The sequence below is a fragment of the Callospermophilus lateralis genome, chromosome 4 (assembly GCF_048772815.1).
Source record: "Callospermophilus lateralis isolate mCalLat2 chromosome 4, mCalLat2.hap1, whole genome shotgun sequence".
NCBI classification, from domain to species: domain Eukaryota; kingdom Metazoa; phylum Chordata; class Mammalia; order Rodentia; family Sciuridae; genus Callospermophilus; species Callospermophilus lateralis.
The window spans coordinates 116,190,244-116,217,375 of record NC_135308.1 but is presented as its reverse complement, the minus strand read 5'-3'; the positions used below and the strand labels follow the sequence as shown (position 1 = coordinate 116,217,375).

Genomic DNA, 27,132 nt, shown 5'->3' with positions numbered 1-27,132 from the left:
ACGCCAGAACTGACGTCACGTAAGCGTGGCGTCATCAGCACAACACAGGCTCACAGGGCGGGGCCTCTAGCTCACGGTCGGTTCCACGCAGCAGCGAATTAGCTGCCTTCCATAATAGAAGGCCCGACCGGTCAGAACTCCGCCGAAGCGCCGAAGGCACTCAGGGGTGGTTTACCTCCCGCCTTTCCTTGGCTTTCACGTGCATCCTCTGAGGTCCGGGAGCGACCTCGGCGGCGACGCGCTCTGCAACCCGCCGCTGGGGGCGGCCACGCTCACGCACGCTTGTGCGCATGCTTGTTCCCTCAGAACCCGGAAGTGCGAGGGAGAGGATAGCCACGTGGGTCGAGCTGCAGCGCAGCTCGCATGGGGGAGTCTATCCCGCTGGCCGCCCCGGTCCCCGTGGAACAGGCGGTGCTGGAGACGTTCTTCTCTCACCTGGGTATCTTCTCTTACGACAAGGCCAAGGACAATGTGGAGAAGGAACGAGAGGCCAACAAGAGCGCGGGGGGCAGCTGGCTGTCGCTGTTGGCGGCCTTGGCGCACCTGGCCGCGGCCGAGAAGGTCTATCACAGCCTCACCTACCTGGGGCAGAAACTAGGTACCTCCGCCCCGCCCCCGTGCCCCTTGAGGAGGAAGGAAAGGGGGTATATTCCCCATTCGGCAGTGGCTTGGGTTTCCTGTCTCTGTCGCTCCCAGCGGCAGGCTCAACTCTGCATTCCCAGGTCTCCTCCCACTGTTCCTTTCCTTCCCTGGCTTCCACAAACCCCGCCCATCGGCCTGCGTCGCAGATAGACCGACTGGGAGGATGTTCTTAGCAGGGCCGTGCCTCAAACCGATGGGTTTACCATTATGCCTCGTGCATGGATAGGTGCCATAAATGAGAAGTTAACCAAACTCCTATGTCCTCGTTCTTCCAACTAGTGACACTGCAGAGAAGCAAAACTTGGCAATATAACCAGATTGTGTTAATGAACACTACTTGGCCTATTAAGGGTAAGGCCCTGAGTGTTATGGATGGAGTCCTATACCGTCTTCGTAGTCAGTACATATTTAATGAATGAAGAACAGATGGATATTAGGCAGGGAAGGCAAGAAATACGCCAAACACTAGAAAGTGGACTTAGGAGGAAAGTGGTAAATGCTCTTAGCATTAGCACTCCATGTAGCTCTTATGTCCAAAAATAGATGCAAAAGCAGATTCAACTCTTTTCAGTAGTAAATATATATAAAATCTGAGTAGATATGGAAATAATAGATGTAAGAGCCAAAGACTGTGCGCATAAAATATTTCTTAAGGTAATAAAGGTTTGAATTCTGGAGCTTTGGGATGTGTTAGTATTTGGCTTATTTGAGCCTCTTTAATTATCAGATACACAGAGGGTCTGGTGAATGAAGGACACACTTATACAATATAAGAATAGAAAGGTAAAATTGGGCGTAAATTCCATTTTTAAACCATATATTGTCTGAAGGTGTCCACCTCTTGAGCTTTTGGTACACACTTAGGGGACCGAGCTTTGAGATTCTTATGCTGTTGATATTCAAATATTTAGCATGTTAATTTGTTGGCAAACATGGGTCAGATAGTTTGACCTTGTATGATTTTTTTTCTCCTTTTTTCCCCCACACTGACATCTGGTAAATATGCAGTTGCTGTTGCATATTATTTCCCTTTTTACAGATTAACAAATTGTTTGTCATTGTGAGTCGAAGAATTCAAACCTGAACTGCCTTTGAACTGTCAGATTGAGCTATCCTTACAATCTGTTAAAAATATGTATGTATGTCATCATTTATACATACTATGTTATATAGACATGTTTGTATGTGTATATATATGTTTATGAAAATGGGGGAGGATTCTAGCTATAATATTGAAGACAGGTAATATTCTGACAGTTTTGGTGGTTTTTTGACTCTCCCACCTATAAAGAATAGTGATTGATCCAAGTGTCATAATTCTTAAAACTTTTTTTAGCTCATCCTTGGGGATTTGATGAAAACTGTGTCCTTAATAACAAAAATATATATGTACACAAAATTTTACATATAATCTGATAGGGTATGGTTGGATTTCCTAAAACCTATTTATGGACTTCAGTTTTTAAAAAATCTGGTATTCTAGTTGTACATTGTATGAACCAGGTTTTTATGTATACAGAAGTGGCTGCCTTATGTGTAAGAACATATGTATGAGTCTTCTACTGTCTCTGACTTGGGCTCTCTGAAGTGGCCATTGTGTAAAGTGAAGAGTTCTGCTTGAACTCCAGTTGGAATGGATGAACCTGAGGGCTGTCCTTGAAATTGACCTACTCAGCAGTTCACACTATGATACATGCCCAGGCACTGTTAAACTCCCAGGTGATGGCCTCACTTCTGAGTAAATATTCTGAAAATGGTGTCTTTAACTTTAGAACTTCATAACTTACATGTACAAGTAATAGTGCAGCAAATGTAAGTTATAGAATTTAAATTTTAACTTTGCGAATATCTTAGTTTTTTGTCCACATTTTTGAACATATGTGATGTCAGTGTAATTATAATAGGACCTCATGATTATTAGGTTGACTGTCAATTTTCTAAAAAATTCTGTGTTGCAATTTAAAACAGTCTCATGTTCTGCAACTATTGTGCCAATTAGAATATTTATATGGTTTTATATTTAATTAGAATATTTATATGGTTTTCTTTATAAAGTAAAACAAAAAGTTTATGCATGCTTAAGTCTTTTTTCAGCTTTATTGAGGAATAATTGACAAATAAAAATTGTATATATTTAACATGTTCAACTTGATGTTTTGATATACATAAACATTGTGAAATGATCACAGTTAAGCTAATTAATATATATATATCACCTCACATGCTTTCTCTCTTTTCTTCTTTGTGGTGAGAACAATTAAGATCTATTGTCTGAGCAAGTTCCAGATTAAAAAAAAAAAGTGACCTATTTTGTGACTGATGTTTGTCTGAGACTATAGCAGTGAACTCTGGCTATTGAAGCAAGTGGAAGCCTCTGAACAAATGACAGATTTGACAGAAGTCTTTTGTTCCTGTAGTTGCTCTGTTACTGAAAAACTTTGGGTGGACTCCTGGTCTTAGCACCTCTCTTTCCTTTGAGGGAAGAATAATACCTGTTTGGGAAGGATCAGTGATTAAAATGTGCTGATTCAGTGCCTGTGGAGGATTTTAGAAAGCCATAATTTAGTTCCCTTTGTTTTGTTACTGGAGAATTACTTCAAATCTGATTGTTAAATTTGGCATAGTAGAAAATGATTTGAGAACTGATGTTTAAAAATTATCATTAGCAAGAAGTTGTAGAGTAAAATACAAAAGATGTTTTACATATTCCTTTTTAGTTGTTCATGGACTTTTATTTTATTTATTTATATGCAATGCTGATAATCAAACCTAGTGCTTCACGTGGTAGGCAAGTGCTTAAACACTGAGCTACAACTCCAGCCCTACATACTCCTTTAATATGCTTAAAAAATTTCAAGATGAACTGTTGGAATCTTGAAAAATATTAAGCATTCATAACTAGAGCCTCCTAGGAATAATTCAAAACAATTATATTTTGTAAATTTAAAATAATTGAAAGAGAAATCAGGTGTTTCTTGTTTCCCAGTGTAGAGGGATTCTAGATCTGACTGGATATTCCAAACTAGGATAGATGAGAGTTTTGAGATAGATGAGAGTTTTTAAAAGAAATGCAATGGTTGTTTTTCTCTTTCTTATAGTGATTTTAATTTGCTTGGTTTCACATACTGGTGGTGGATGTATATTGATAAGCTTTTAAAGATATTTGTTTTTATGTAGTCTTTCCATTCCTCCAAAGAAGGGAAATCTGATGAAGGTAAGTATGTTTTTCAATGCAGAGTTAAAATTTTCACCAAGGCCACCTGTTTGATAGTGGAAGTGAGTACACAGTTAAGGTCAACTGGCTATTTGTCAAGTAGCAGTTTGTTATAGAGTTTTCAAAACTCAATAATATATTATTGGGAATTTTCTCATATCAGTTATAAGTTAAAGAGTCTAGCATTATTGAGCATGTATTTTCCAGGCATATTACAAGTACTATTTCATTTTGTTTTTTTAACAACTTTATTACTAGTTTTTTTGTTTTGTTTTTTGAGTACCAGGGATTAAGCTCGGGGCACTGAACCACTGAGCCACATTTATGGACTTCAGCCCTATTTTGTATTTTATTTAGAGACAGGATCTCACTGAGTTGCTTAGTGCCTTGCTTTTGCTGAGGCTGGCTTTGAACTCGTGATCCTCCTGCCTCAGCCTCCCAAGCTGCTGGGATTACAGGAATGCACCATGCATCCTGCTACTAATTTTATGTTAACATTGAACAACAATAATTAAAGCTCTGAATGATAGGTAGTTTAAACATCACCCAGCTTTTTAAGCTTGGGAGCTGGGATTTGAAACCAGGTCTTTCACACTTCCAAAGAGTTGGGGTTTATATGACACTTTTATTTCCTTCTTAACCTAAGAGATTTTGTCCTATACATGGGCACAGAGGCCTATTTATTCTTCTCATCACTCTAGAAAATCAGAACTAGACTGAAAATGGGCATGGGAGGAATACAGACCCTCCAGGGTACAGTGCTGTATGAAATGCTAGTGTGATGATTGATCTACTTGTGTCATAGTATTTGCACCTATTAGTAGGAGAAAAGGTGTGTGTTGTTCATTGTGTTTAGACAGTATCAGTAGTAGAGTTAATATTAAGAAGGGTTACCACCATTAAATTTGTCCAGAATCAAGGATTCACAGAAGGCAGGACTTGGTTTTAAAACCTAGACTTAAGCTGAGTGTGGTAGCCTACACCTGCCCAGCTACTCAAGAGGTTAAGGTGGAAAGATTGCATGGGCCCATGAGTTTGAAACCAACCTGGGCAACATAGCTGAACCCAGTCTCAAAATAAACCTGGACTAAGAGTCTCCCAGGAAGCCAAACTTTTAGTTCCTAAATCGGAAAGGTCCTGGGTAAGCTGTGACAAATTATTCACCCAACTTGGTAGTAAGGGATATTAAGATTCATTTCTTAGCCAGGCATGGTGCTGCATACCTATAATCCCAATAACTGGGGAAGCTAAGGCAGGAGGATCACAAGGTTGAGTACAGACTGGGCATCTTAGACTCTGTCTCAAAGAAAAGGGTGGGAGACTGGAGATTGAATTTAGTTGTGAAATATACCTGGGTTATATGCCTTAGCCTACTGTAAAAAAATAAAGCAAAACAAAAAAACACCCAAAACAAGAAAGATTCTTTTTTTTTTTTTGGTACTGGAGATAATCCAGGAAAACCACTGAGCTACATCCGCAGCCATACATATGTGTGTGTATATATACACACAAACACATATGTTATATGTGTACAAGTATATATACATACACATATACCGTGTTTTTTATATATATATATATATATATATATACATACACACACACACAATCTATCTATCTATGTATCTATATATATATATATATTTTTTTTTTTTTTTTTTGAGAGATGGTCTCACTAAGTTGCTTAGGGCCCTGCTAAGTTTCTGAAGCTGGCTTTAAACTCACAATCCTCCTGCCTTAGCCTCTGGAGCTATTGGGATTACAGGCAGGCACTACCATAACTAGCATTAACCATGTAGTGAACTAAAAACAATATTGTGAAATAGTTTATTGTTAAGTGAGTATTTTACAAATGCCTTGATAAATTATTTTCACCCTTATTTAATATGTATAGAATAATACTTCATTCATTATAACACTCTAGGTTTATCAACAGAAAATTTAAACTCACCGGTCTCTGAATTAAAAAAAAAAAAAATTCCTATAAATCACTGTTTTAAACATGACTTGCTACTAGCTCCTTGGTGGGGTGCTGAGTTGCTTAAGAAATTATCCACAAAGCTAGCTTTATAATTAGAAATATAATTGATAATGTATAAATACTGAAGTAAATGGTGTCTATGCTGTTTGATCCTTTTTGACTGTTGTGTAGGCTGTACTTAGTCTTAGTTTCTGCTTATTTCATTTGGAATCTCTGAATTACAGCAGCAGCTACTTATAATTGGTTCATGATCTTAATAATTCAGAGTGTGATGCTTATCATATCATAACCTATATTGTCAAGAGTGCTGAGATTTTCTTTTTTCCCCTGACATCCCAGTAGGTATTCATGCATAAAAGGAATGTGTGTATTCCATTTTCTAGCACAGCCTAAAAACTAAGAGTCAAAGGAAATGCAACTCTAAAGCAGAAACAGAAAATTCTAATCTCCAGAAATAACAAAAGTGTTTAATAATTCAGGTGTTATTTTTTTTTATATATATTTATGTGAGAGGAGGGCTTTTTAGGTCCATATCAATGTTATTTTGTAGGTTAATTGTGCTCTTAAATAAATCTGAATGCTTATTGAAATGGATTTGGTAGAATGGGGAAAATTGGAATGTGGATGAAAAAAATCCTGTATAGGTTCACTGCTACACTGATGAATTGCATAATACATTCATTTAACTTATTCCTCAATGAAATTATGAATCATAAAGTGTTTGTATTTCAACCAAAAATCTGAAAATATGGTAGATGTAAACTCATTGAGTTCTGTGGGTTCTGGTTCTTTCCTTTTTAATTTTGGGAGGTGATTGGCACTTATGTTTATCTTCTTTACCTGTCATGTGCTTATGTCCTTTGCCCGCCAGGGGGCCAGTCTTTCTTCAGTCGGAAGGATTCCATCCGCACCATCTATACTTCCCTGCATAATGAGCTGAAGAAGGTGGTGACTGGCCGTGGGGCCCTAGGTGGGACTGCACCTCATGTGGAAGAACTCCTGTCCCATCTGTCAGAGCAGCTCTGCTTCTTCGTTCAGGCTCGGATGGAGATTGCAGACTTCTATGAGAAGATGTACACACTTAGCACACAGAAATTCATCAATGCTGAAGAGCTTGTTGGCCTTTTGGACACCATCCTCAAGAAATACAGCTCCAGGTTAGTGTAGGGCAGGAGGGAGGGAGAAAATGTGGCAGCCCTCCCATTACCATATAGGTTCTGAATTTTTTTCACACTAAGATCTATGAAGAAATAACTATATTCCATTTTATTTATATTAATTAATCAACAGGAATAGATTAGGCACCTTTGAGCTTAGTTAACACCATGTTGGACGGATACTTCTCTAAGCAATAGCAAAAATTGAGAATGAAGTAATTCTTTAAAGTTGTATGATAAATTGATTTTGCTGCTTATGAAATAGTTCTAAGAGTAAGGGAACTATATATAAAGTAATGTGACTTTTTAACATACCATATATTGTCCTTTTCAAATTAATCAGCTAAGATGTTACTCTGATGTAGCAATTACTAACATGTGTTGGGATCTCCTTTGTAATTTCTTTCAGAGTCATATATAGTTTTGTTTTGTTTTTTGTTTTCAAACTTCCTTAGTGTAGGCAAGCATCTATTTTTGAGGAGGCATACTTAATTTTTTTTTTTGATAACTAAAAAGTTGTTTGGAGGAGAATATTAAGTTTTTTTTTTAAAGATGTTGACCAATTGTAAAATTGCTTTTGTTTGAAGGATATTGCTTTTCTACAGAAATGAGACCAGTTATGTTGCATTGCTCACTGCAAAATGGCCCAAAGTGTATTACCAAAAGAATTTTAGAAGCACTGTGAATATCACTGAAGCAAATAACCAAATTTTATTTTGCTTCCTTGAAGCCTGGCGTAGTGCCTTATACATAATAGCAACTAGATAATTGTATATTGGAATGATTGGAGAGTGATTTCTTTGAAGAATGCCACCCTTTGGATATATGAATTCAGATATGTTTGCTTAAAAAAGAAAGGTGGATTTTTTTTTATTATTGTGAATTACTTTTAATTTCAAGCAAAATAAATATCTTATAAATTCAGGGAGAAAATCTTGATTACCTTGAAGTGAAAATAATTAGAGCGTCAGTTTTTTCTTTTCTTAATTTTGAACTCTAGAAGAAAATGCCCAAGAGCTTGTTCCTGGGTCTGGGGGCTATTGTACAAGGAGAAAATTGCAGAAAAACATCCCATTAGAAGCAGATATTAATGTTCATCCACACTGTCCTGCCTAAAACACTAATGTAATGAATCCTTCTACCTACCAAGTAAAGACTTGAAAAATAAAAAGCCCAAAACATGAGGAGATATCATACATAAGAAAAGACAAAGAACACTGTAAGGTAAATGTGGACCTGAGAAGAAAGACCAGGCTCACAAAGCAATGATCAAAGGATGTTTTGGTGACAGGGACAGTCTGTTTATACCCCACTAAAATTTAATATATCTATTACCAAATATGCATTGTGCACCTGGTATCTGCCTAAAATAATGTTCTCACTACCACATCATTCTCTCAATAACCTTGATAATGAGGCAGTAGGTGCTTAGTAGGTGTTTGCTGAATGAATTAATACATAGCTTTTATTCTGGTTGAGAGTTTATACTTTAAAGTAATGGGTAACTATGAAAAGTTTTTTGAACAGGGAAGTATCTTTACCTTAGACGAATTACTGTGGCACTGGAGTGTGTAATGGGATGGTGAAGATAATGATTGCAGAAGGAAAGGGTAGATAGTCCAATAAGTGGTAGTGGTTCCACATTGTTGCAAGACAATAGGAAACAAGCTGATGACCAGAAGTCTGCAAGTCTTGGCTGTCAAAGATGATTTGGAGCTTTGCTCCACCAATAATAATATCATTTACAGGACTGAGAGGTCAAGAAGGGGAGAAGTTTAGAAAGAAAAGCAAAAATTCAGGGCAAGTTGAGTTAGAGTTGCTACAGATTTTCAAGTAGAGATTCAGCAGGCAGTTGAAAATTAGGGTCTAGGGCTCAGAAGAAAGGCTAGAATTGGAGAAAACAATTTGAAAGTAGCCTCATGCATTTCTTTCTGTTTCAAAACTAAAATGTCAATGTTTCTTTAATAAAGTGGCAATTGATTCTACAGCTTATATAAATGGAGGGTGGGAATACTTATTTATTTATTTATTTATTAAGGAATCTGGCACATATTGAGCAACAACTGTGTGACAGACACTATGGTATATATTATATATATTATCTGATTTAAATCTTAGGTGTAGATAATGCTCCTTGTATGAAATCTCATAGAAGTTAAGCACTCTTCCCCCTCTTCTGCCTTTAGAATCATATTCTTTTTGTTTTTCAATTTTTCTTTTTGAAGCTAATGATTAATCTCAAGTCCTTCTGCATGCTAAGTATGCGCTATACAACTGAACCACATCCTAAATAGAGCTTATATTCTTTTATGATGCATCGTTGCTTGTATAAAATATTGAGATATTTCTTATTTTCCAAATAAGTAATTTCCCTCCATTGATCATTTTGCAAGTCACTAAATAAAATTGGTTCTTCAGGAGTCATGGTAAGCACTTACTACCTTCCTCTGCTAAGAATAAGAGTTGTGTATTACATAGAATCATGTAATGTACATATTTGTACATTACAAGATGAGCACAAGATGATTTGGTTAATATATTTTCAAGTTTTAGTATTTCTTTTATTTTTTTTGAGGGGGGGCACCCAGGATTGAACTCAGCCTAATTTTTTGAGTTTTTTATTCAATAGAAAAATTGCAGGCATAGTATGGAGAACACAATTACCATATGACCAGCAATTCTACTCTGAGATATACACCCAAGAAGAATTGATTGTGATGATGGTTGCATAATTCTATGAAAATGCTAAACCATTTAATTATATACTCTTAGTGGGTGAATTTTATGGTATATTTATGGTACATGAATGAAATACGAGTAAAGCTGTTACTGAAAATACAAACAGTATGTACAAGAGATAGAAGTAATCAGGGGCGAGGGATGAAGGCAGTGGCAGATCACTTGCCTAGCATGGGCAAGGCTTAGGTTTCAAACTTCAGTACTGCAAAACAAATCAAATTTTATCTGATAAATATATATTATATGATGGTAGAAAACCAGCATTGGGCTGGGGTTGTGGCTCAGTGGTAGAGTGCTTGCCTATCATGTTTGAAGCATTGGATTTGATCCTCAGCACCACATAAAAATAAATAAATAAAATGAAGGTATTGTGTCCATCTACAACTAAAAAAAATTTTTTTAAAGATAAAAGAAAACCAGTGTTGATGGTATATATCTATAATCCCAGCTACTCAGGAGGCTGAGGCAAGGGGATTGCAAATTCAAGACTAGCCTGGGCAACCCAGGCAAGAACCTTGACTCAAAGTTTAAAAAAAAGAAGATGGAAATCAGTGTTGAATTTCCTGAGTATAAAAACTCTGTTATGTTTACATATGCTTCTTAGAACATGAAATAGATTTCTATTTTTTTTTTTAAGAGAGAATTTTTTAATATTTATTTTTTAGTTATCGGCGGACACAACATCTTTGTTTGTATGTGGTGCTGAGGATCGAACCCAGGCCGCAGCATGCCAGGCAAGCATGCTACCACTTGAGCCACATCCCTAGCCCCGATGAAATAGATTTCTATAGATTTAAATAGATTTTATCTATTATAAAGATGTAATGCTGTATTCATATAGTTCATATTCACAATTCCCCAGGTGTCCCACAGATGTCTTTTATAGTTGGTTTTTATTTTTAATATTCATATCTCTTTGATCCGTATGACAGTTCTAAATTTTCTTTTTATTATTGTTCAGTAGGTAATATGACTCACAATGAATAAAGTACCAAAGAACGTATAGTACAGTGTTTTTCCTGCCCCTCAATCTTAGCCCTCTAAAGGGGCAGCTGAAGTTAGTGAGTTCTGTTATTCCTGAGACATAGTCTATGCCTACAAATATATTCACTTTCTTTTTTTAAACATTTACAAATTTTATATTTTTTAGAATATTCATTTATTTACTTCTTCCATGAATCTGATTAATACAGATTTTCTTTTAGTAAAATGATTTTTTTTGCAAACCAAAAACTTAAGTGCAATTGGGAATATGATACTTAGAGGAAGAAATATCATGCAGAGATGTCCAAATGCTAAGGTGAAGTGGTTTGCAGAAATATTTGGGAAGCTTAAGAAAAATACCCATTCCTGGCCCTTTTCCTTTTCCCCAAGAGAGTAAAATTTAATGTTTCTGTCCAGAAGCCTGTGTTTTCAGACTTCTCAGTGATACTGATACATAGTTGTACAAGAAATAAGAGAAAGATGTCAACTCATCTACTGGGTATTGAGCCTTAGTATTGTGAATGCTTGTGTGTATCTTCTGTGAGTGATTATTGTTATTTAGCCATTTTCATTTCATTAGATTTTAATCTGTCATCTTTGAACCTTCTTGGAAAAACTCCATTTTTCAGACACTTATAAATTTCACCCTTTTCTGATGAAAGCCCAGATTTCATTCTTGAAACTCTTAGGGTGGTTGCTTAGTTGTACCTCTCATCTTTTGAGTGGATGTCGAAGGAATCCGATGGAACTGAATTGCAATATAGTGTATGGCCAATAGATGTTTTCTCCTCTAGTCTCTTTTACCCATGTTACCTTTCTCTAATTAAAAAGGAATTTATGATCACAGACACATTCTAGCCTGAAAATAGTCTAAGTTAGGGAGTTTGGGTTAATTTGAACAACATAAATTCCTTAGTAAAGAAATTCTAAGAAGTTAAGATTCTATATTGACTTTCTTTGGGAAGTAGGATTAATTAGGTATAAATTAATATGGTTTCCATTGTTAACAAGAGTTAACATCCTTTTTTTCTATAAGCTTTTTTGATTTAGTGTCTGTACCACATCAAACACATTTCTTTTGTGGTTCCAGGGCTCTAGAGAAAGAATTCATATCTTGGTTTGATCTCTTGTATTGAAAGAGCTAATCCTCTACCTAAAGGACCCATTTCTTTGACAAGGAAAGTTTATTTGCCCCAATAAAATTGATACATGTCAGAACTTTCATATAAAATTTTGTGAATAGTGTTGTCTTCCAAACAATAAAATGTCTTTGTATTTAAAAATTAACAAGTGTGATGAATAACATGGAATCTGATTCTCTGGCCTTGATTTGAGGCCCATGAGTTATTGCAGTGTCTAATCTCCCTTCAAAGATGAATGGAGGGGCTGGGGTTGTGGCTCAGTGATAGAGCGCTCATCTGCAAGGCACTGGGTTTGATCCTCAGCACCACATAAAAAAAAATAAATAATTGTCCAACTACAACTAAAAAATATATATTAAAAAAAGATGAATGGAAAGCCGATCTTTTTCTTTTTTTCTTTTGAGAACCAGTTGTGTTCAGAGTACAATGATATTAAAAGTTTCCTCTTTTGATAAACTTATTTTGTTTTTAAGCAAAAGTAAATTCTTGTTCAAGAATCAGTCCTTTGTGATGGTGAATTTCAAATGGAATTATTAACAAATTGTGTTATGTTAATAATTATTAATTATACAAGAGTTTCATTGTGTTCTATTTAGAATCAGAAATATGAATTCAGCTTGTACAAGATTAGAGTGTTTACTCTTCCTTGAATACTTTGGAGAAGAGGTAGAACTTGGTTCTATTTCCTGATTCTGTAGAATTTGTTTTGAATTTACCTACCTGTTTTGTAGACTGGGCATAAAAAAAAAAAAATTGGCTAGCTAACCTTTCTGTTTCATGGTTAAAAAGTGGAAGGTGAATTATAAATGGAAATTAACATGTTCTGTCCTAAATCAAAAATGTAATTCTAAGAAATAATGCTGTAAAGAAGGAAGGAAGCTATTATTTATGCATTCTAAATAGTCCCCCCCCCCCCGCCCCGCAGTGCTAGGGTTTGAATCCAGAATCACCCACATGCTAGGCAAGTGAGCTATATCCCCAGCCTGGTTTTTTGTTTGTTTGTTTTGTTTTGTTTTGTTTTGTTTTTCTTGAGATGGGGATTTACTAAGTTGCCCAGGCTAGCCTCCTGCCTCAGCCTTCTGAGTAGCTGGAATTATGGACATGTTACCACCTTGCCTGGCTTCTAGATAGCATCTTAAAAAGTTCTGGGGCTAGGGATATAGCTTAGTGGTAGAGTTTGCCTAGCATGCATGAAGCCCCGAGTTCAATCCCTAGTACTGAAAAACAAATAAACAACAACAACTTCTGGCATGGGAATAATGTATCATTCCATGATTTATATTCTGGAATCATAAATTTATAGCTAGAATTTTAAAAACATGTTTTTCAAAAATTGATCTATATAAATTTTCATTTTAGGAAACAGTTTCTTTATTTGAATGCTTCAGCTGGCAGATTTTTTTTTTTTTTCATTTTAAGGTATGAGTTTTATTTATGGGCAGACTTTAAAAAATTTTTATTTGTTTTAATTAGTTATACATTAAAATAGAATGCATTTATGCACTTTGATATCATACATAGATGGGAAATAATTTTTCACTTTTCTGTTGCAGAATCATATTGGTCATGCAGTCATATGTATGCATACAGTAATAATGTCTGTTTCATTTTACTGTCTTTCCTATCCCCATATCCCCTCCCTCCCCTCCTATCACTTCCCTCTACCTAATCTAAGGTAACGCTATTCTTCCCTAGTGCCTCTCTGCCGCCCCCCCCCACCTTATTGTGAATTAGCATCTGCATATTAGAGAAAACATTAGGCCTTTGGTTTTGTGGGATTTTATGAGATGGGCTTATTTTGCTTGATATTCTCCAACTCCAACCATTTACTGACAGATTCCATAATCTTACTCTTCTTTAAAGCTGAGTAGTATTCCATTGAGTACCACATTTTCTTTATCCATTCATCTATTGAGGGACACTTAGGTTGTTTCCCTAGTCTAGCTATTGTGAATTGAGCTGCTATAAACATTGATGTGGCTGTGTCACTATAGTTTGCTGATTTTAACTTAGGGCAGCACTATGATTTATTTAGGCTTTTATTTAGGCTTTATGTCCTATTTTCTTCAAGAAATGAGTTGTGAAAATGGACTGTTAATGAAATAGTTTGTTAGTTTCACATGTATAATTCAACATCGTCAATTATTGCCCACTAAAAATTCCATAGGCAAAACCAATAATAGTATTACTTCTGTGGTAGCATCTCTCTAGGCATTTGACGTGCCTAGATCTTAACATGAAGAATTAAGTGAAGTCTTCTGTGATTTTGTCTGAGCTTACCTTTTCAAGTTCATTTACCATTGCCCATCAGATGCCTTAAATTGCAGCAAAATTCTTAGAGGAAGAGGCTCCAAACAGAAGTCACTGAAGATTTTAAGCAAAAGTCAAAAAACAATTTATAATTTAATGTTTCTCATAATTATTTTTCATTTCCTGTCTTTTGGGTCCTTTTTTTGTTATTGTGTTTACAATGTACATTCATTATTCTATAATCTATCAGTTAGCTATTGCCACAGTAATTTCATGTAACAAACCACTCCCAAATTGACTCATTATTCTGCCCCCTAGAGGAATTGTCTGAGCTGGGTTCATTTGGGTAGCTCTGCATAACACTGTTGGTCTTAATGGCTTATTTCTTTGCTGTGAGCTTTGGGCTTAAGTCTCCTCCATGTGTTCATTCTGAGGCCAGGGTTGGAGGGGAAGCTTCTAACCAGGAGCACTGTTCAAAGTGCAAAAGAATAAACTCAACCAAGCTCATTTAAAGCCTTTGCTTGCATCAGATTTGTTAATATCTCTTTAGCCATAATCAAGTCACGTGACCTAGTAGTTAGTCCAGGGGTAAGATAGTACTCTCTGGTGCTTTTGGAAATAGCGGCAGAGTTATGCAGCAAAGGGTGTGGAATCAAGGGTGGTAAGAATTGGAGGCCAGAAAATCAAAACCCCATCTTCACATGGCTAAATTCCACCTACTCTTTTTCCCCCATTTTTTATATGGTTTTAAAAAAATAAAATTTACCATCTTAATCTTTTTAAAGTTTACAGCTCAGTAATGTTAAGAATATTCACATTCTTATACAATAGCTCTTTGGAATTTTTCCCCCCCAGTGCTGGGGATTGAATCCAGGACCTCAAGCATGCTAGGCAAGCACCCTACCACTGAGCTATGCCTCCCACCTCTAGAATTTTTTCCATCTTATAAAACTGAAATCCTAAACCCATTTTTCATATTGTAAAACTGAAATCCTACTACATCCGTTGAATAACATTGCTCCCTGTCCCTGCTACTGGCAACCACCATTCTATTTTCTATTTCTATGAGTTTGATCATTTTGTGACTGGGTTATTTCACTTAGCATAATGTTTTCAAGTTTCTTCTATGTTGTACTATGTAAGAGGATTTTCTTTTCTTTTTTCGGGGGAAGGGGTACTGGGGATTGAACTCAGGGGCACTTGACTGCTGAGCCACATCCCCAGCCCTATTTTGTATTTTATTTAGAGACAGGGTCTCACTGAGTTGCTTAGTACCTCGCTTTTGCTGAGGCTGGCTTTGAACTTTGTATCCTCCTGCCTTAGCCTCCCAAGCCACTGTGATTACAGGCGTGCACCACCACGCATGGCTATGGATTTTATTTTTTAAGGCTGAATAATAATCCATAATGTGTATATACTGTATTTTCTTTATCCGTTCACCTGTCATTGGGCTTCTACCTCTTAGATGCTTCTACCTATTTAAACATCATGGCTGAATTCAAATGCCATTTCCTCTATGGCCTCTACAATAATTCAACGGAAAAGAATTAGTCTTTCCTCTAAACTATTATTTTACTTTTATTCTTCATTATAAATGTATTACTCTCTACTTTTTATTATAAATACCTCCTTCTACTGTGGAAGGTCCTGTAGGGCAAATCTCTAATTCTTCTTTGTTACAGTAGTCCCTCCTTTTCCATGAGTTTGCTTTATTTGGTTTCGGTTGTCCATGTGTCAGTCATGATTAAAAATATTAAATGGAAAATTCCATTATAAACAGTTTGTAAGTTTTGAATTGCATGCTGTTTTAAGTAGCATGATGAAATTTCTTACTGTCTGGTTGGAATGAGAATCATCCCTTTTTCCCATATATCCGTACTGTATAAACTACCCACTCCTTGGCAATTGAGAGAGAAAGAAAACATGCACATAATTTATATTATGATATATTGTTCTATTTGTTCTATTTTAGTATTAGTTGTTGTTACTATCTTGCTGTGCCTAGTTGATAAACTTTTATCATAGGCATGTATAGGAAAAAAAAAAGTATACATAGAGTTCAGTACTATGAGATTTCAGGCATCCACTGGGGGTCCTGGAACATAAGCCCCACAGCTGGGGAAACTACTATATTCTCAATGTTTTGGCTTCTGAAAATCAATAAACTAATCATTTTAAATGAAAAGAGGTTATAGATTTCTTTTTATTGTAGTAAAATGGACAGAACAAAATTTACCATTTTAACCATTTTTAAGTATGCAGTTCTGTGGCTTTTAGTATATTTGCAGTTGTGCTTTAGATTTATTTTTAATTGGACTTCTGGCTTCTCACATGCATGGGACCAGCATAGATCTTTTGAAAGGAACTCATGATGTAGATTTGAGAAAGGTACTGTTTCTCAAGTGGAATTTTGTTCCTCATTAGAATATTATACAAACTTCTTTTATATTTTCCTCTATTTTGTGGAGCATGCCGACTCACCTTCCCTCATCCCTTTCCTACCTTCTTTAGAGCAAATGTTTTCTGCAAATAATTGTCAGTTTCTTCTGTATTTAGACTCTTTTCATGCTTGCTGCTATAGCTTAGGTATCTATTTTTGGATTACAACCATTTAACAGATCCCCCTATAATACGAGTTGTGAATAACTATGAAGCACACAGAGTGGAAACAGGGAAATGATGCATCATAATACTAATCTCTGTGTCTTGGCAGACTAACATCAACATGAATTTTTACTCTTCTTGAAAATGAAAAATAGCTTCGACATTCACATTCATCTTTAATAAATGTCGAGCATTTAAACACTTTTAGTGTGTGTTATGAAAGAGCTTGTTCAGAATTCTTTCTGAAGGTTATACAGAGAATTCATGTCCTTTCAAGGACAGCACTGGATATAAATGATGATTTCCAACTGAAAATAGTAGAAAAGTATCAGAAATATTATTTTATAGATGGTTTTTGAATTACAATGATTTGATTTGACTTGTGATTTTTCATCTTTACAATAATGCGAAAGTGATGCACATTCACTAGAAACCATATTTCAAATTGTGGATTTTGATCTTTTCCCAGCCTTCTGATATGTAGTATATTACTCTCTTGTGCTGGACACTGGTAGCTTGCCACACTCACAGCCAGTCACATGGTCACAAGGTAAACAACCTATACTCCCCAGTATACTGTTACATAGAGATGATGTTCTGTAGGTTAGGTGTATTGAATACATTTTTGACTTAAGATATTTTCAATTGAGTATGGATTTACTGGGATATTGACATTGTCATTCAGGGAACATCTGTAGTAGAGTTTTCTCCAATTGCATACCATTTTCCTCTGATTAATTGTTCCATGTTCATGGTTCCTTGGCAGATTTTCCTTGTAGCCATGATTATAGAATATTGTGGTATTTAATGCTCATAAGCACCAAGGGGCCTGAAGACTGAGGTGGTAGGAGCCTTTCATAGAATTCAGTACTTTTGAGACTTATGTTACCACATGTATGTGTGTGTGTTTGTTTGACTTCCTGAATGTTTATTCTCAAGTGTGTAATGTTTGAAGAACACAAATTAATAAAGCATGTGAGCGAAAAGATTTTGAAATCTGGCTTATCTTTTGATTATTTTAGTATATTATTAGACTTGACCCTCCATTAGTATTTCAACTTCCACATTTTGAGGATGTTGAGGATAAAATGTGGATAATAAATGAAAATAATGTTATTTTTATGTGAATAACTATTCTGTTTTGACATGAAAATCAGTTTCTATCTTATAATGTCCAACCTGATACGTGACTCTCCTAATCATAATCCCTTTAATGAGTATATAAATAGATTTTTTAAAAACTTTAGATATACTTGTGATGATTTTCTTCCAGTTACTTAATTTGTGATTGTTAGATATTTCTTATTTGGCCACCATTTAGCTTTTTAAAAAATATTTTTAGTTGACAATGTATATTTATTTTGTTTATTTATATGTAGTGCTGAGAATTGAACCCATGTGCCTCATACATACTGGGCAAGCACTCTACCAGTGAGCCACAACCCCAGCCCCCCATCATTTATCTTTTAACCAGGATTAAATATGAAGGGAATTTGGAACTAGGATTGAATAAGGGCTGTCTAGTAAATACTGTCTGTTTTTCTTTAATAAACATTTATTGATTGTCTACTAAGTTGCATATATAGGTTTATAGCGTGTACTCTTATTTGTACAATAGGTTTAATAATGCCTCGTGGAGTATAATAAATGACTTTATCTGTTTTATGTATGTATTCAACAGATGTTTTAGTGACTTTAAAAAAATTTTTTTATAGTTGTAGATAGACAGCATGCCTTTGATTTTATGTGCTTATTTTTATATACAGTGCTAAGGATCTAACCCAGTGCCTCACATGTGCTAGATAAGCACTTCGCCACTGAGCCCCAGTCCTATCCCCTTTAGTAACATTTTTTTTTTTAAATCTGTACCTCTTCAGAACCACCCTGAAAAGAGGATGCCTTATTTTGATGATAGTTTGTCATACAATTCTCAGAATAAATAAGTTAAGAAAGACCTAATAGCAAATTTGATTTCTTTATTTCTAAAAAAGGTAGTCACTCTCATTTCAAAACAAAACAAAAAACAAAACTCCAGGCTATTTCCATAATATATGATGGTAACATAATTCTGAAAATAAAACAGTGTGGAATTCTTTCATCTTTCTTTCCCTGTCCTCAAAATAATAATATTTTTTGGCCATGTGGGCTTTTTTTTCAAGGTAGGAAACATCAATGTGGAGTAATGTTCCCCTGATTTCTAATCTCTCCTGTAGGTTTCACCACCCAATCCTCAGCCCTTTGGAGAGCAGTTTCCAGCTGGAAGTCGATGTCCTGAGTCATCTCCTGAAGGCCCAGGCCCAGGTCTCAGAGTGGAAGTTCCTCCCATCTCTGGTTAACTTGCACAGTGCTCACACTAAGCTTCAGACTTGGGGCCAGATCTTTGAAAAGCAGCGGGAGACGAAGAAACATCTGTTTGGAGGGCAGTCTCAGAAGGCTGTTCAGCCCCCACACCTTTTCCTTTGGCTGATGAAACTCAAAAACATGCTCCTGGCCAAGTTTAGTTTTTACTTTCATGAGGCACTGAGCCGGCAAACGACAGCTTCAGAAATGAAAGCATTGACTGCAAAAGCTAATCCAGACCTATTTGGAAAGATTTGCAGCTTCATCAGGAAATATGATGCTGCCAACGTGTCCTTAATTTTTGACAACCGAGGTTCAGAGAGCTTTCAGGGTCATGGCTACCACCACCCCCATTCCTACAGGGAAGCCCCTAAGGGTGTGGACCAGTATCCAGCCGTGGTGTCTCTGCCCAGTGACAGGCCAGTCATGCACTGGCCCAATGTCATCATGATCATGACAGACCGGACAACAGACCTGAACAGCTTGGAGAAAGTGGTTCATTTCTATGATGACAAAGTTCAGAGTACCTACTTCCTTACCCGCCCAGAACCTCACTTTACCATTGTTGTAATTTTTGAGTCAAAAAAATCTGAACGAGACTCCCACTTTATTTCCTTCCTCAATGAGCTCTCACTTGCCCTTAAGAACCCCAAAGTTTTTGCAAGTCTGAAACCTGGATCCAAAGGTTAGCCAGTGATTTGTGTGAGATTTTTAAGACTGGAATTTGTGTTCTTAATTGCTCTGATGATCTGCAGTGGTATGTGGCTAGAATTTACGTCCATTCATGCTTCTTTCAGAGCAGTATTAAAGACAAATTCTTCCTAATTGTGTTGTACACTTTGTAAGCAATTAAGGCCAGTTAAATTAAATATCCAAAGAGTAATCTGGGAAGTGATCATGTTCTGCTGTGTATCTCCACGGTTCAGCAAAATAGTTCCAGTATTTTCTCCTGTATTTTTCCTCTATTTTATGTGGACTGAACATTTTCTGTCATTGCAGTTAAAGGTGAATCAAATTGGTAGCGTAATGTCAGTTTTTAACAGTTCAGATGATCCTCATGGCAACTCTAATGGCCATTGGTTCTTTTGGAGTGATCTATATGTCAAACTGCATTTGTTTTTGCCTTTTTAAAGTTTGAAGTTTTCACGTCAGCGTAAGCCATCGTGGGGTTTCTTCTTCGTACTATCTCTTTGACTATTATCACTTTTTTGCTGAAATCTATGTTCATCTTTGGCTCCACTCCCTGGTTATTTTTAGGCTCAGAAAGTATCAGTGTTGGTTTTTCAACCACTTTAGCTTCTCATACAATGTGCCCTGCTTTTATAAAATCAAAATGAAGGTCTTGATGCCTTGCATTTGCTAAAAATCAATTGTGCTTTCAGAAGACCTCTTCATAGTTGAGTAATTAACTGAGTACTTAGCACATCTGAACTTGGGTTTCATGTCTGCCTCCTGCAAATCATGTTTAGTAGCAGTGCTACATCTTAGCACTGTCTGCCTCATCCTTTTCCTTCAGTAGGTGTTCATGGAGAAGTCAGTGGAATAGTAAAGGACTCTGAAATCCTTCATTTCCATTACTGTTTCAGAGTAAAAAGGAACCAGAAAGAATAACCAAGTTGTTACTACTTGGTAGTTCTTTCAAAGTTTGTGTAAAATGTTACAGCCAGCTGAGTGTTGTTTCTCATAATTATGCAGACCCACTGTTGCACCAGGTGTCCACAGAGGATACACTAGCAACATCAGCAGAGCCAGGGAGCCTCCAAGTCAGTGGGAGGACTGCCCACCTAGTCTGGATTTCCTGGTAGAAGAACACACCCGCCTACTTTCTGGAGAGAACATGTTTTTCTTTATTTCTCTCTCATCATATGATTTGTAAAAAGCCAGTTTGCTTTAAATAGAATGTAGTGATTTATCTCTGCATTTTATTCACTCAGGTTCTATAAAAATATGAACAGATTTTACAACATTGACCTTACCTAAAAAATTGAAAACAGTTGGAACTAAAGAGTCAAATCATTTTTCTTCTTTTTTGTACTTTGCCAAGGAACTGAAAAATATTCCTCGGTGTTTGTGTATTTTTTCCCCCTGGATAAAACCACCATTAGCCTTAATGATAGGGCTCCTCCATGTACCTAAAATAATATGTGCTTCAGTGGAACACAGAGGGGTGTAAATAAAACATATGTGACACTTAAGCTGTCAAATGCATACATATTTGAATTGTATGTTTATTTTTTAAACAAAAAGAATTTACAAGGAACAGAAGGCAGATGTATCTGAGACAATTCATGAATCACTGCAGCTGTCATAGACTGTACTGAGGGATTCTGAAGATTAAATATTGATATTCTAATGATTTCTTAAACCCTCCAAAAAAGTTTTCTTATTATATTAAAAAACATTTTGGTTCAAGTGAAGAAAGAGTCATTTTTACTCTCAGGTTTATCCTCTAAATACAGTAAGAAGATGATCTCTAACACCTGTGTTTTTCTAATTGAAAGAGTAAATCTGCACATTCCCTGCCGACTATCTGCTTTGAAATTCATTTGTAAAACCACAACCTTATAAATTTTTCTGGGTAGCTGGGAGCATGGTCAGCACCAAGTCTGCCAAAGAAGTCCCTCAAGGAGTGTTTCTTTTGAGGGTTCTGTTTGGACATAGGGTGAATGTTTACAGCTTTGTCCTCTCAGGTCCAGTCTGTTATCCAATACATCATTTTGGGTAGTGTGTGTGTGTGTGGGGGGGGGAAAGCCTACTTTTTTTTTTTTTTTAAAGAGAGAGGGAGAGAATTTTTTTAATATTTATTTTTTAGTTTTCCGTGGACACAACATCTTTATTTTATTTTTATGTGGTGCTGAGGATCGAACCCAGCACCCTGCGCATGCCAGGTGAGCATGCTACCGCTTGAGCCACATCCCCAGCCCAAAGCTTATTTCTTAACTGAGGAGCCAATACGCTTCTTATAATTGCTTTGTACTTTTGGACATATTGGGAAAATTTGCTTTCAAGAAATAATTGGTCCTTCACTGTACTCCCAGGGGATTCAGTCAGGTGATCTTAAACCATGTCCACCCTTTAGATCTAGCAGCTGACTTACGGGTTGTTTTTCTTTGGCAAGTTAGCCTCTGAATTAAATTTCTCTTTCTGTAAAATGGGATATGAAAACAAGGGTTGCCTTTTTCAAAGGATAGAGTAAGACTGTCATGAGATTATTCATATAAAAAAGACTTTGAAAACTAGTGTTCAAAAGCTGTATAAATAAAAGATGAGCCCCTCTTCCCTTAAACTTGACATCTCTCCTTTTTTTTTTCTTTTTAAGTCTATGACCAACCTATGCTTACATATGAAATTTGAATAGCATTTAAAGAGCTAGTTTAGAAGAGGAGGCAGATAAATGCCTAACCAACACATCCACTCTTCCTCTTTTAGAATCTTTGTGGTTCTTTATTCCCAAATTTTTGTGGTTGGTTGATAGCATTGTTTCAGTTATTCTCTATTAACTCATTTTTTAGGGGTCTGATTGATCAATCAGTTGTTGAGAGAAGTGTGTTAAAGTCTTCAACTGTTGGCTGAGGTTGTGGCTCAGTGGTAGAGCACTTGCCTAGCATGTGTGAGGTACTGGATTTGATCCTCAGCACCACATAAAAATAAAGAAAGATATTGTGACTAACTACAACTGAAAAATTTATTTTAAAAAAGTCTTGAACTGTGAGTATGGATGTGTGTCTTCTAGATAGTTTATATCAGCTACAATCTGGTTATGTTCTAATTACATTTTTCCTTTTTTATTAGCCAGAATATATTTACAAAGAGAAATTTCATCTCCCAATATTTGGTTACCTTGAAGTACAATTATATAGGAATGGCTTGATAAATCTGATTTTTCCTTTTGCCCTTTTTAAAACCAGCTTTAAAAATAGTGAATTAGTTCCTTAGCATCTTCCAGAGAAGCTGTAGAATTTTAAAAGAAACATGAATTTTTAAGGATTTTTGCCTCTTAGGTTTAACCTCAAATTTGAAGCAAAGCAGCCATTTTCCCCTCTCACCTCAAGATACTTCTGTATAAATATTATGACTTTCCCTTTTTTTCTCCTGATTCTGTCTTCATTACTGTTGAGTATTTTCCTCCACCTTTCCTCTTCCCTCTCTCCATTTCCCTTTTCCCTTCCTTCCTCTCTTAGTTTCTGATATTGCCCTCACCAATTCCACTCCACTCACCACCCCCACCCATGTCTCAGGGAGCCAGAATATGCCCCAGTGGTCTCTGACCCACTTTGGGGAAGTAGCATCTGGAAATATTCTTTTTGATTGTTTTTACAACTGGTTCATCTTTTTCAGTAAGTAAGAATATGTATTGGGGTGTGTGTGTGTGTGTGTGTGTCAATTTTGACACTAATGGGGTGAACACAATGAAGCCTAGCCACTTTGAACACACAGGACCTTTAGCCAACTAAGCCAAGCAGTGCTGTTTGTGTCTAGCAAATAATTTGGCCTAATAAATATTTCCAAGAGTAGTTTTACTATGTAATGTTTTATTAGGATCATTCTTATACTATTTGTTTTAATTAGTGTGTGAAATCATTAAATTAGCCCCTGATTTTTTTTTTCTTTAAGGAAAAAGTTATTTTTCTCCTTTCTTAGTGAGAAAGAAGGAACATACCATGTGACTCCCCAAGAAAGCCCTGTAGGTAGATTTTAATTTAGCAATTCCCTCTCTACTTTTCTACCAGGTTCCTGTTATCAATGCAATTATTTCATGGCCTTTTGCCTGAATTATTCTAAGGAGCTTCTCCAGAGGAAATGAGTCAGAAGAAATAGGCTTGACGTGCACTTCTGCATGTAGAGACTTTTCTTGGTATCACATAACTCCATAAGGCTTAATTAATGCAAGTATTTTGACTGTTTGCATATTTTTTTCAGTCTGCTTTTGATGACAAGGTCTGTTTTTGGGGTACTTTACATTTAAAACCATATGGTATGTGTAAGATATCAGGTTAGAAGATGGAGAGACAAATGGGCTCCCTTTCCTGTAGCTCTCTAACACCCAGGCCTGGAGGTGGTACTCTTAGCCCTGGTATAACTCAGGGAGGGTTCTCGGGAGCAACTGTATGGGAGTACATTCTGAGAGGGGTGCTTAGCACACAGTGGCAGCAGCAGAAGAATGTAGGATGGCATCTGCTATTGACCTAGGAGAGAAAAATAGTTGAAGGTTTTTTGCTAACTTTGTCCATAAGGTGAATTCTGCTTTTGCTAGTCTGGAAACAACAGAGAAATTCTGGAATGCAGTTAAATTAGAAAATCTGATAAGTGGTGTGATCTGAGACTTACAGTGACTCAGCTGGTTGACATTCTAGGTTTTAGGCCTAGGCTCATTTCTTTTTTGAACAGACATGGCAGTACAGGACACTCCTTTCCCCCAGGGTCATCTTGGTCTTAGTTACTCCAGGGTAGGCCAGTGTCGGAGCTGCCCTCCTGACCCACCGCCCCCAGCAGAAGACGACAGGATATGAAACGACTCCTTCCTAGTGTTCAGCATTCATTCATTTAACAACTATTAAAAATTGACTATGTGAAGGGTGGTGATAAAAGTTAATGAAAACCAATGTGATTCTTTGCTTGGTTGGTGCTTGTAGTTAAGCAGTCTGGCTCCAACCACCCAGGTAGCCACGAGTGGTGAGGGCTGTAACCAGTGAAGTGCTGAATAGCTTTTATTTTATTATTTTTTAAATTTTTATTTGTTCTTTTTAGTTATACATGACAGTAGAATCTATTTTGATATATTTATACAAACATAAAATATATCTTATTCTAATTAGGATATATGTGATGTTGAGATTCACTGTGGTGTATTCATATATGTACATAAGAAAGTGATGTCCGATTCATTCCACTGCCTTTCCTATTCCTATCTTCCCTCCCTTTCCTTGATTCCCCTGTGTCTAAACCACAGAACTTCTATTCTCCTAATATTACTCAGCTATAAAGAAGAATGACTTTGTGACATTTGCAGGTAAATGTATGGATTTGGAGACTATCATGCTAAGTGAAATAAATCAATCCCAGAAGAACAAAGGTTGAATGTTCTCTCTGATGTTTAAATGATAACCCACTGAATAGTCTTTAAATTTGTGGCACTTGTATACCTTCCTATGGAAAAAAAATCCTAAAATTATTATTAGGGAATGGGGTATGGTATGTCTCAATGGTAGATTGCATGCATGAAGCCTTGTGTTCAATCTCTAGCACTGTCAAAAAACTGAAATTATTTTGTTTTGCCCCCAAAGATGGGTTTTATTATATACTGCAATTATTGACATTAAAATAAAATGTTTATTGCCCCCTAAATGTGTGTGTATACATATACATACATATATATAAATGTTGTGTTACCATAGGTTCTAAGAGCTAATGACCAAATGATAAATATATATGCATTAGAAAATTTAATATATGCTAAGCATAAAAGTTACATTTAATTTGAAATATATCTTTCAAATGAATAGGTATGTTGTTTATGGTGACTTGATTAAAGAAATTGTCTCAATGTTCCTTTCTTTGGTGAACAGAAATTTTTGCATCTTGCAATAATACCCCATATTAAGAACAAGGATTCCTAGTTTTTTGGTCTCCCCCTACTTGTTGGCTAACAAGGTATACTGCCACAAACATGGATGCTGGCAGAAGACAAGACAATTATTATAGTCACAGTAGCAGGATTGTCTCTACAGGGAAGAAAGACACTCTTCCAAGGATGCTTGCTATACAGACATCCCCGAAAGATAGTCCTGAACTAAGGGCAGTCAGTGCTTCACTCTCAAGGCCTACAGAAACATGAGAACCCCATGGAAAATTGTCTGCACATACACCATCATAAACTTATGGGTGAGAGATGAGCTTGTTTTCATGTAGGAGAAGGTAGAAGACATGTAGCCTATGAATGGCACCTTCACAGGCTTATTTTACCAAAGAGTTCATATGGAAGTTGAGCATGTGAAATTGATTTCCATAAAATGATCCCTGTTCTTATATTTCTTGAAAAGTACTCAGATACCCCAAAATAGAATTGTGATTTGAAGTTTACTATTAAAGACATTTAGAAGTGAATCTGGGTTGCTGGTCTCTGGGAGTTGCCACGTCCATTGCAGCTTTGAGGTATTCTTGATTTTAGGAAGCCCCCTGTGTCAGGCTCCTGAACTTTCAGAGAAGTATGCTCATCAGATGGTGATGATGTCCTATGTTTATCACCATATGTATTAGTTAATATGGAAAGAAAACCCAAACACGATCAGTCTTCTAAGTTTTAATGCCAAAGTGAGCCAAAGGTAAGGCATTTCTTGGATTAAAAAACAAAAAAGGTTGGGGGACCTAATAAAGGGAAAGAATAAAGTACAACTGACTTCTCCTTATACCTTTCTTTGTGCCATGTAGGAAGGAACCATGTAGGAAGTACCATGTAGATGTGGGGATAGATGCAAATTAAAGAGGAAAGAAAAATAGTCGGGGAGGAGGAGGAAGTGGACACTAGAGTAGTGAAGAGTGACTATGACATTAGGAGACAAAGGCACTCTGCTGTCCTGGTCAGAACCATGGCCTCAGGAAAGGGCCTAAGGCCCTTTCATTCTAGTGCTTTCCAGTGAGAAAGAGGCAAGACAGTCCTTGTTTCCTTTCTTTGCCTTCACCAAGTATGTAAGAACCCAATTCTAGCTCTTTGGTTACTCAATCACAGTCTCTGGTATTATGCTTATTAAGTTTACTGTGAATACCACTTTCCATAACACCTAACGAAAGTAGTTACTTTTAATAAAAAGCAACCAAATATTTTAAAGACTATTATGTCCCTATTCCATTCTGTGGACATAATTTTAAATTTTCTAATATCTTGGCCTCCTGTGTTTTATTCATTGTCACTTCATATATATATCACACTAAAGGTATTTTTTTTTTAGTGAGCATCCATCATTAGTTGATACTGTAGTTTCCTAATGTTGACATTTTGATATTGTTTTATTTTGGCTTTGGAGCTGGTAGGCTTCTGTTAAATTTTTTGTACCTTTTTTGGGAGATCTGAACTCTCTAGAG

At 36.4% G+C, this 27,132-nt stretch overlaps 1 protein-coding gene across 2 annotated transcripts; it reads left to right on the top strand.

Annotated features, from left to right (window-relative positions):
• The first annotated feature begins 345 nt into the window (after positions 1–345).
• Kics2 (KICSTOR subunit 2) lies at positions 346–25,431 on the top strand. 2 transcript variants are annotated; one of them, XM_076854817.1, is made up of 4 exons: positions 346–598; positions 6,709–6,994; positions 18,927–19,738; positions 23,784–25,431. In XM_076854817.1, the coding sequence occupies exons 1-4, from the start codon at positions 364–366 to the stop codon at positions 23,855–23,857; spliced, it is 1,407 nt and encodes a 468-aa protein (XP_076710932.1). In that variant the 5' UTR covers positions 346–363; the 3' UTR covers positions 23,858–25,431. The 2 variants fall into 2 exon arrangements, with proteins under 2 accessions (XP_076710932.1, XP_076710931.1); XM_076854816.1 differs by having other exon boundaries at positions 18,927–25,431.
• The last annotated feature ends 1,701 nt before the right edge of the window (positions 25,432–27,132 follow it).

Coding starts and splice junctions, on each gene's coding strand:
- Kics2 (XM_076854817.1), top strand. CDS start 364: ATGGGGGAGTCTATCCCGCTGGCCGCCCCGGTCCCCGTGGAACAGGCG. Junction 599..6,708: donor CTACCTGGGGCAGAAACTAG/GTACCTCCGCCC, acceptor TTTGCCCGCCAG/GGGGCCAGTCTTTCTTCAGT. Junction 19,739..23,783: donor TCTGAAACCTGGATCCAAAG/GTTAGCCAGTGA, acceptor CTTTTCTACCAG/GTTCCTGTTATCAATGCAAT.